This window comes from Pristiophorus japonicus, unplaced genomic scaffold (assembly GCF_044704955.1).
Source record: "Pristiophorus japonicus isolate sPriJap1 unplaced genomic scaffold, sPriJap1.hap1 HAP1_SCAFFOLD_29, whole genome shotgun sequence".
Taxonomy (NCBI): Eukaryota; Metazoa; Chordata; class Chondrichthyes; family Pristiophoridae; genus Pristiophorus; species Pristiophorus japonicus.
Genome location: NW_027252668.1, coordinates 5,942,575 through 5,953,377, shown reverse-complemented (window position 1 = coordinate 5,953,377; position 10,803 = coordinate 5,942,575). Strand labels below are relative to the sequence as shown.

General features: G+C 49.8%; 2 protein-coding genes and 1 pseudogene across 2 annotated transcripts; 1 reads left to right on the top strand and 2 right to left on the bottom strand.

Annotated features, from left to right (window-relative positions):
• On the top strand, positions 1-675 carry LOC139248164 (histone H1-like). Its single transcript, XM_070871908.1, has one exon. The coding sequence runs from the start codon at positions 1-3 to the stop codon at positions 673-675; it is 675 nt and encodes a 224-aa protein (XP_070728009.1).
• Positions 676-3,483: 2,808 nt separating this feature from the next.
• On the bottom strand, positions 3,484-3,870 carry LOC139248163 (histone H2A.J-like; annotated as a pseudogene).
• Positions 3,871-9,511: 5,641 nt separating this feature from the next.
• LOC139248275 (histone H2B 1.2-like) lies at positions 9,512-9,889 on the bottom strand. Its single transcript, XM_070872062.1, has one exon. It carries the CDS (start codon positions 9,887-9,889, stop codon positions 9,512-9,514), a length of 378 nt encoding a protein of 125 aa, XP_070728163.1.
• Between the last annotated feature and the right edge of the window lie 914 nt (positions 9,890-10,803).

The following is a 10,803-nucleotide window of genomic DNA, read 5'->3' as shown; positions in this document are numbered from 1 at the left end:
ATGACTGATACTGCAGCCGCCGAAACGGCTCCTCTTGCCGCCGTCGCTCAAACCAAGGCTCCCAGCAAGAAGAAGAAGGCGGCTCCCCGCTCCGGGCCAGCCGGTCCCAAGTTGGGCGACCAGATCCTCAAGGTTGTGGCCGATGGCAAGGATCGCAGGGGAACGTCCCTGGCCGCGATAAAGAAGGCTCTGGCGTCCAAAGGCGTGGATGTGGAGAAGCGCGGCTTCCAGATCAGGTCCTGTATCAAGAAGAATGTGATGAATGGCTCCCTGAAGCAGATCAAGGGCACGGGCGCCTCGGGCTCCTTCAAAATCGCTAATACAGATCCCCAGGGGAAAGTGGGAAAGAAGGTGAAGAAGCCAGCAGCCAAGAAATCTCCAGCAAAGAAAGCAGCAGCCAAGAAATCTCCAGCAAAGAAAGCAACAACCAAGAAATCTTCAGCAAAGAAAGCAACAGCCAAGAAATATCCAGCAAAGAAAGCAGCAGCCAAGAAAACGAGCACCAAGAAGGCGCTAACTGCAAAAAAGACAGCGAAAGGGCCGGCTGGGAAGAAGGCGGTGGTGAAGAAGCCCAAGAGCCTCAAGAAAGTGAAGGCGGCCAAAAAGGTGGAGAACCCGAGGGTCAAGGCCACGCCCAAATCAGCAAAGGCCAAGAAAGCAGCGCACAAAAAGTAAATAAAAAGGCAGCTTCTAAACATTTAAACCCAAAGGCTCTTTTCAGAGCCACCCACGCCTCTCAGAAAAGAGCTGATCCCGAAATCAAATAATCCCTGTCCCGGGCTCAGATTCCAGATAGAATTCATTGAAAATGACCCCGGGATCCCTGGTGACTCGTTGGCATTGGCTGTACCCCACCCTGTCCCGCCCCCAGTGTCTGCACCCACCCCCCCTCCCCTCAGTGTCTGCACCCGCCGCCCCAGTGCCTACAATAAAACACTGAGAATGGGATGTCCGGCTCGGGCCTCACTGTAACTGGGGTTTGAGTCCGGCTCCAGTCTCAGTTCCAGGTCATTGTCATTTCAGATTCAGGGGGAAGAGTCTCTGAGACAGTGGGACTGGCAGCGAGACCCCGCCTCACAACTCTTTTGGGAGAAAAACTAAACATTAAATCGTGCCCCCCGATCTGGGGGACACAGCAAACATTTTCAAGGCCCTTTTCTTGGTGTTTTTTTTTGTTTATTTTGTATTTTTTTTTGGGCACTAAAATCAAATGTTTTTATCCAAGTGCCCCCTATAAAAGGGGAGGGGGACACTAAAAACACCGGCAATTAAAACAAATTAAACTTTAAAACGTAAAATCAATTTAAAATTTGGTTGCCGGCGGTGATGATGCACTCCAGTCCCTCCGGCGCCCAACTCTCACGGAAGGCTGCGAGCGTACCGGTGGATACCGCGTGCTCCATCTCCAGGGACACCCTGGCGCAGATGTAAGAGCGGAAGAGAGGCAGGCAGTCAGGCTGAACGAACCCCTCGACCGCCCGCTGCCTGGACCGGCTGATGGCCCCCTTGGCCGTGCCCAGGAGCAGTCCTACAAGGAGGCCCTCGGACCTACCCACTCCCCTCCGCACAGGGTGCCCAAAGATCAGGAGTGTGGGATTGAAGTGCAGCCAGAATTTCAGGAGCAGCCCCTTTAAATATTGGAACAGGGGCTGCAACCTCGTGTATTCAATAAAAACATGGAACACGGACTCTTCCAGACCGCAGAAATTGTAGGCGGCCTGGGAGCCCGTGAACCGAATTAAACATTTATTGCACAGGACTGCTCCGTGCACCACCCTCCAGGCCAAGTTCCCGATAAATAATGGGAGGACTCCTGCGTAGAGTGCACTCCATCGGGGACCCCCGCCTCCTCCGGACGGCAAGATGGTATGCCATGGCGTGTCCGGACGGCAGACGAGGATGGCAAAGTTGAGAGTGTGCAGGAGCAGACTGTACAGGAAAGCCCTCCGTGCAAAACTGAAAGGCACGGAGGGGATTTCCCTGAGGCGGCTCAAGTTGTGAGGCGCCGGCTCCCGAGGGAGGTTCCGATGTTTGGCGCCGATGAGGAATTCCGTCCGGACAGGGATCAGTTCGGACGGGATCTCCCCACGTGCTTGAGCCTCCTCGACACACCTAACGGAGTCAGGGCCCAGTGCTATTGTTAGCGACTTGATGGCATCGGCGGCGCGGCGGACGTCGGCCGAATTTAGGCGCCGCTCCAGCGTGTCTGGCGCCATCCAGCCCGCTCCTCCGCCATCGAGCAGGTACACCGCCTCACAACTCAAACCCCAAACACCAGATTCTCCAAATCAGCTGGAATAAGGTGTTTGTAAAGTGCTGAACCTGTCTGTGAGAGGAGATGGAATAAGGTCCGAGATTGACAGGGAACGGACTATATAGGCGGGAATATTCCTGATTGTGAATTGTACCGGGACCTTATTTAACAGCTTCTGGTCCCTGGAAGCCTTGAATATGAATTCCGAGTCTGTAAGGGTTTGTGCGGAGCGCTGTGTATCGGTTGTATTGTGGAGAAAACAATTTGAAATTGGCGGTTTTAGAAAGCTGGAGGTGGAGCTGGAAGATCAGAGGCGGCGCTCTGCTCTGTCTCTCACTCTTGATTCTGTCTCCTTCCCTGCCGCGCTCTCTGTTTAATCTCTCACTCTGTCTCCTCCCGTTCCCGCCTCTCTCACTCTGCGCTTTCTCAGTCAGGTCGGGGCCGGCTCTATAAAAAAGGAGCCAGGAGCAGTTGATTCGTCATTCAGCGACAGTTTGAGTGAAGAATCATCATGTCTGGACGAGGTAAAGGAGGCAAAGGACTGGGCAAAGGAGGAGCCAAGTGGCACCGTAAAGTGTTCCGTCATAACATCCAGGGCATCACCAAACCCGCCATTCGCCGCCTGGCTCGCCGTGGCGGTGTCAAGCGTATCTCCGGCCTGATCTACGAGGAGATCCGCGGGGTGCTGAAGGTTTTCCTGTAGAATGTCATCAGGGACGCCGTCACCTACAACCGAGCACGCCAAGCGCAAGACGGTCACTGCCATGGATGTGGTGTACGCTCTCAAACGCCAGGGCCGCACTCTCTATGGATTCGGCGGCTGAACAACTCCACCCTTTACACCCAGCACAACACCTAGGCTCTTTTAAGAGCCACCCACCGCCTCATAGAGAGCAGTGACCTGGGAATGGGAGTGTGGACAGTTTGTTGGGAAGTTATTTCAGCTATTTAATTAATGGAAAGAAACACTTTGATGTTTCTAGTGCCTTACACGGCCATCGGACTTCTGCGGCAATGTTTGAAAATCCACACTTCTAGATGGCTAACCTTATAACTAAAAACATTTGAGGCTCATTTCTGATCAGCAAACTTCAAGCTTAATTATAGTGAAGTATGTTAAATTAAATATGGGACTATTGTTATGCACACAACAGAAAGCAGCCCTTTCACAGATACTGTGGGTGGCTCTGAAAAGAGCCTTTGGGTTATTAGATTAAATCCTGTCCGCTTTACTTGCCATTGGGCGCACTGGCGGTTTTCTTGGGCAGCAACACAGCCTGGATATTAGGCGGCACCCCGCCCTGAGCGATGGTCACCTTTCCCAGCAGCTTGTTCAGCTCCTCGTCGTTGCGGATGGCCAGCTGCAGGTGTCTGGGGATGATGCGGGTCTTCTTGTTGTCGCGGGCCGCGTTGCCGGCCAGCTCCAGGATTTCAGCGATCAGATACTCGAGCACAGCAGCCATGTAGACCGGGGATCCGGCACCCACACGCTCAGCGTAGTTCCCCTTTCACAGGAGCCTGTGAACACGGCCCACAGGGAACTGCAGTCCGGCCCGGGAGGAGCGAGACTTGGCCTTGGCACGAACTTTACCGCCGCTTTTTCCTCTCCCAGACATTTCCACAATCCACACGTTCAGAGAAAGAATGAGAAACTCCTCCCACATCTGCCTTTCTTGTACCTTCTGGAGGAATGCAGGGAACGAATTTGTGATTGGTCGCTCGGTGGTGAATTTCATTGGTCTTACCAGGTGACCGATCACAGTCTGTTTAGTCCACCAATGAAAGTAGGGCGGAAATTACTGTCTCCAACATTCAGAATAACGATTTTAAATTCAAAAACCCCGCCAAGAAATTTTAAAATAGCGGATTATGTTAATATAAATTTACCATTAGTCAAAGATTTCCCAACACGTTTTAATTAATTTTGTCTTTTACATCTTCCCCTTGCAAGTTTCAAGCTGTTACAATCAGGATTAAATTTGGGTACTATTTCAAACTGTCTAATGGGCGGGAATCAATCCCCACCGATTCTGCAATGGGACACATTCCAACTCAATCTTTGTAAAAGTTCGGTTTCACAGATTATCGATCCTGCAAAGGCGGGAGTGAGCCCAGAACTGGGAGTCTTTCTGTGAAAAGAGAAGAGGGACAGAGTATTCAAACTGCCCCGGTTCTGGTCTCTAAGAACTCCCATTCTGTGTTGTTACACTGCGGGGAGTGTCGGCTTAATAAACGGACTGACCCGCAACAGGAATGGAAAAATAAACTTGAAAAGGGCTTGCGAGAGAGAATATGTGACTGAAATCTGAGTCTCAGTCCCTAAACAAGCTCTTAATTTGGCAGGCGGTGTAAATGAACGGGTCTGAGAGCACAGGGAAACAGCGACCAGGGACCGTATTTGTAGTTGGCGGAAAATTCCAGCGCCGCTAAAGTGGAACCGGACATAGAAACATAGAAACATAGAAAATAGGTGCAGGAGTAGGCCATTCGGCCCTTCTAGCCTGCACCGCCATTCAATGAGTTCATGGCTGAACATTCAACTTCAGTACCCCATTTCTGCTTTCTCGCCATACCCCTTGATCCCCCTAGCAGTAAGGACCTCATCTAACTCCTTTTTGAATATATTTAGTGAATTGGCCTCAACAACTTTCTGTGGTAGAGAATTCCACAGGTTCACCACTCTCTGGGTGAAGAAGTTCCTCCGCATCTCGGTCCTAAATGGCTTACCCCTTATCCTTAGACTGTGACCCCTGGTTCTGGACTTCCCCAACATTGGGAACATTCTTCCTGCATCTAACCTGTCTAACCCCGTCAGAATTTTATATGTTTCTATGAGGTCCCCTCTCATTCTTCTGAACTCCAGTGAATACAAGCCCAGTTGATCCAGTCTTTCTTGATAGGTCAGTCCCGCCATCCCGGGAATCAGTCTGGTGAACCTTCGCTGCACTCCCTCAATAGCAAGAATGTCCTTCCTCAGGTTAGGAGACCAAAACTGTACACAATACTCCAGGTGTGGCCTCACCAATGCCCTGTACAACTGTAGCAACACCTCCCTGCCCCTGTACTCAAATCCCCTTGCTATGAAGGCCAACATGCCATTTGCTTTCTTAACCGCCTGCTGCACCTGCATGCCAACCTTCAATGACTGATGTACCATGACACCCAGGTCTCGTTGCACCTCCCCTTTTCCTAATCTGTCACCATTCAGATAATAGTCTGTCTCTCTGTTTTTACCACCAAAGTGGATAACCTCACATTTATCCACATTATACTTCATCTGCCATGCATTTGCCCACTCACCTAACCTATCCAAGTCGCTCTGCAGCCTCACAGCATCCTCCTCGCAGCTCACACTGCCACCCAACTTAGTGTCATCCGCAAATTTGGAGATACTACATTTAATCCCCTCATCTAAATCATTAATGTACAGTGTAAACAGCTGGGGCCCCAGCACAGAACCTTGCGGTACCCCACTAGTCACTGCCTGCCATTCTGAAAAGTACCCATTTACTCCTACTCTTTGCTTCCTGTCTGACAACCAGTTCTCAATCCATGTCAGTACACTACCCCCAATCCCATGTGCTCTAACTTTGCACATCAATCTCTTGTGTGGGACCTTGTCGAACGCCTTCTGAAAGTCCAAATATACCATATCAACTGGTTCTCCCTTATCCACTCTACTGGAAACATCCTCAAAAAATTCCAGAAGATTTGTCAAGCATGATTTCCCTTTCACAAATCCATGCTGACTTGGACCTATCATGTCACCTCTTTCCAAATGCACTGCTATGACATCCTTAATAATTGATTCCATCATTTTACCCACTACCGATGTCAGGCTGACCGGTCTATAATTCCCTGTTTTCTCTCTCCCTCCTTTTTTAAAAAGTGGGGTTACATTGGCTACCCTCCACTCCATAGGAACTGATCCAGAGTCAATAGAATGTTGGAAAATGACTGTCAACGCATCCACTATTTCCAAGGCCACCTCCTTAAGTACTCTGGGATGCAGTCCATCAGGCCCTGGGGATTTATCGGCCTTCAATCCCATCAATTTCCCCAACACAATTTCCCGGCTAATAAGGATTTCCCTCAGTTCCTCCTCCTTACTAGACCCCCCGACCCCTTTTATAACCGGAAGGTTGTTTGTGTCCTCCTTCGTGAATACCGAACCAAAGTACTTGTTCAATTGGTCCACCATTTCTTTGTTCCCCGTTATGACTTCCCCTGATTCTGACTGCAGGGGACCTACGTTTGTCTTTACTAACCTTTTTCTCTTTACATATCTATAGAAAGTTTTGCAATCCGTCTTAATGTTCCCTGCAAGCTTCTTCTCATACTCCATTTTCCCTGCCCTAATCAAACCCTTTGTCCTCCTCTGCTGAGTTCCAAATTTCTCCCAGTCCCCAGGTTCGCTGCTATTTCTGGCCAATTTGTATGCCACTTCCTTGGCTTTAATACTATCCCTGATTTCCCTTGATAGCCACGGTTGAGCCACCTTCCCTTTTTTATTTCTATGCCAGACAGGAATGTACAATTGTTGTAGTTCATCCATGCGGTCTCTAAATGTCTGCCATTGCCCATCCACAGTCAACCCCTTAAGTATCATTCGCCAATCCATCTCAGCCAATTCACGCCTCATACCTTCAAAGTTAGCCTTCTTTAAGTTCTGGACCATGGTCTCTGAATTAACTGTTTCATTCTCCATCCTAATGCAGAATTCCACCATATTATGGTCACTCTTCCCCAAGGGGCCTCGCACAATGAGATTGCTAATTAATCCTTTCTCATTACATAACACCCAGTCTAAGATGGCCTCCCCCCTAGTTGGTTCCTCGACATATTGGTCTAAAAAACCATCCCTTATGCACTCCAGAAAATCCTCCTCCACCGTATTGCTTCCAGTTTGGTTAGCCCAATCTATGTGCATATTAAAGTCACCCATTATAACTGCTGCACCTTTATTGCACGCACCCCTAATTTCCTGTTTGATGCCCTCCCCAACATCACTACTACTGTTTGGAGGTCTGTACACAACTCCCACTAACGTTTTTTGCCCTTTGGTGTTCTGCAGCTCTACCCATATAGATTCCACATCATCCAAGCTAATGTCCTTCCTAACTATTGCCTTAATCTCCTCCTTAACCAGCAATGCCACCCCACCTCCTTTTCCTTTTATTCTATCCTTCCTGAATGTTGAATACCCCTGGATGTTGAGTTCCCAGCCCTGCTCATCCTGGAGCCACGTCTCCGTAATCCCAATCACATCATATTTGTTAACATCTATTTGCACAGTTAATTCATCCACCTTATTGCGGATACTCCTTGCATTAAGACACAAAGCCTTTAGGCTTGTTTTTTTAACACCCTCTGTCCTTTTAGAATTTTGCTGTACAATGGCCCTTTTTGTTCTTTGCCTTGGGTTTCTCTGCCCTCCACTTTTCCTCATCTCCTTTCTGTCTTTTGTTTTTGCCTCCTTTTTGTTTCCCTCTATCTCCCTGCATTGGTTCCCATCCCCCTGCCATATTAGTTTAACTCCTCCCCAACAGCACTAGCAAACACTCCCCCGAGGACATTGGTTCCGATTCTGCCCAGGTGCAGACCGTCCGGTTTGTACTGGTCCCACCTCCCCCAGAACCGGTTCCAATGCCCCAGGAATTTGAATCCCTCCCTGCTGCACCATTGCTCAAGCCACGTATTCATCTGAGCTATCCTGCGATTCCTACTCTGACTAGCACGTGGCACTGGTAGCAATCCCGAGATTACTACTTTTGAGGTCCTACTTTTTAATTTAGCTCCTAGCTCCTTAAATTCATTTCGTAGGAACTCATCCCTTTTTTTACCTATGTCATTGGTACCAACGTGCACCACGACAACTGGCTGTTCTCCCTCCCTTTTTAGAATGTCCTGCACCCGCTCCGAGACATCCTTGACCCTTGCACCAGGGAGGCAACATACCATCCTGGAGTCTCGGTTGCGGCCGCAGAAATGCCTATCTATTCCCCTTACAATTGAATCCCCTATCACTATCGCTCGCCCACTCTTTTTCCTGCCCTCCTGTGCAACAGAGCCAGCCACGGTGCCATGAACTTGGCTGCTGCTGCCCACTCCTGATGAGTCATCCCCCTCAACAGCACTCAAAGCAGTGTATCTGTTTTGCAGTGGGATGACCACAGGGAACCCCTGCACTACCTTCCTTGCACTACTCTTCCTGCTGGTCTTCCATTCCCTCGCTGGCTGTGGACCCTTCTCCTGCGGTAATACCAACTCGCTACACGTGATACTCACGTCATTCTCAGCATCGTGGATGCTCCAGAGTGAATCCACCTTCAGCTCCAACTCCGCAACGCGGACCGTCAGTAGCCGGAGGTGGACACACTTCCCGCACATGTAGTCGTCAGGGACACTGGTGTTGTTCCCGTGTTCCCACATGGTACAGGAGGAGCATATCACGTGACCGAGCTGTCCTGCCATGACTTAACCCTTAGATACACTTAAATTGCCGACAACAATGTTAAAAGTTACTGACTAATAAAGAAAAAGAAAAACTACTCACCAAGCAGCAGCCAATCACTTACCACGTTGGCTGTGACGTCACCTTTTGATTTCTTTCTACTTCTTTTTTGACTTCTCTCAGCTGGAGCTGCACCGGTACGTCTCTCTCCCCGGACTGCTGAGCCTTTTATAGGCCGCTGTCTCTCTCGACTCCCGCCTCTCTCGACGCTCCCCGGACTGCTGAGCCTTTTATAGGCCGCTGCCTCTCTCGACGCTCCCCGGACTGCTGAGCCTTTTATAGGCCGCTGCCTCTCTCGACTCCCGCCTCTCTCGACGCTCCCCGGACTGCTGAGCCTTTTATAGGCCGCTGCCTCTCTCGACGCTCCCCGGACTGCTGAGCCTTTTATAGGCCGCTGCCTCTCTCGACTCCCGCCTCTCTCGATGCTCCCCGGACTGCTGAGCCTTTTATAGGCCGCTGCCTCTCTCGACTCCCGCCTCTCTCGACGCTCCCCGGACTGCTGAGCCTTTTATAGGCCGCTGCCTCTCTCGACTCCCGCCTCTCTCCTGAAACTGATATGAGAATTCAAAACTAAATCTACAGCTGGAAGTGTAAAAGTTCTCAAATATACTTGTTCAGGACATAATTACAGTAAACAGAGTGTAAAGGGAGATGCGTTTGTGCAGCTCTTTCAGAGAGGTTGTGGGTGGCTCTTAAAAGAGCCGTTGTGTTTGGGGTTTGATCTCTCAGGACAGCGGGCAGTCTCACTTGGAGCTGGTGTACTTGGTCACCGCCTTTGTCCCTTCCGACACGGCGTGCTTGGCCAGCTCCCCGGGCAGCAGCAGGCGCACGGCGGTCTGGATCTCCCGGGAACTGATGGTGCGGCGCTTGTTGTAATGGGCCAGGCGGGAAGCCTCACCCGCGATGCGCTCGAAAATATCCTTCACAAACGAGTTCATGATGCCCATGGCCTTGGAGGAGATGCCGGTGTCGGGGTGAACCTGCTTCATCACTTTGTAGATGTAGATGGCGTAACTCTCCTTCCTCGACCTTCTGCGCCTCTTGCCGCTCTTCGCTGGGGTTTTCTTGATTACTTTCTTGGCGCCTTTCTTGGCGGGACCTGTTTTCTTTTCGTCAACCATCGTCTCGTTCAGTCAGGCGCAGATTTGGGGAAATTCTGCTCCGAGCCCGTATTATACCAGCAGCCCCACACTCCGCCCACAGCCCTATGCTAATGAGGGATGGGAGAAGGCAATGGTTGTGATTGGCTTGTCAATATTAATTGTTCTGTATCTCTCTGATTGGATGTTTAAAGAGACCAATCAAATTTGTGCTCGCCACAATCTAAAATTCTTGAATGAGGTCATGTGTTGCAACACCTCCTGATTCATACTCTGTTCTTTATGTGTTTCTGTTCTGCTATCAGGCAAAAATCTTATGAGGAAGGTTCATAAATCTTTTAGTATATATTCAATAATCTGAACAGCAAACTCGCTGCTCTGTTTATCGATCTGGATTTTTACATGTTCAACAGACATTGACCGGTTTATAACCGAGATTGACTGAGGGTGACTTCTGGTCAGGAAACTCCCAGTTTATCAACCGTTGCGATTTAATATCAAGTAAAGAAATAGTGACCTGGATTTATATTGCGCCTTTCACGACCATCGGACTTCAGAACGTGCTTCGCAGCCAATGAAGTGCTTTTTGAAGTGCAGACACTGTAGTAATGTCGGAACGGCGGCTGACATTTCGCGCACAACAAGCTCCCACAAACAGCAATGTGTAATGACCAGATAATCCACTGTGTTGCGTTGATCCAGGGCGAAGTATTGGCCAGGACACCGGGCATAATTGACCTGCTCTTCTTCAAAATAGTGGCCGTGAGATCTATTACATCCACCTGAGAGAGCGACGGACCTCGGTTTCACGTCTCTTACTATAGATGGCACCTCCAACAGTGCAGCACTCCCTCATCACTGCACTGGTATGTCAACCTAGATTTTTGTGCTCAAGTCCCTGGAATCTGACTCAGAAGCAAGGGTGCTACCAACTG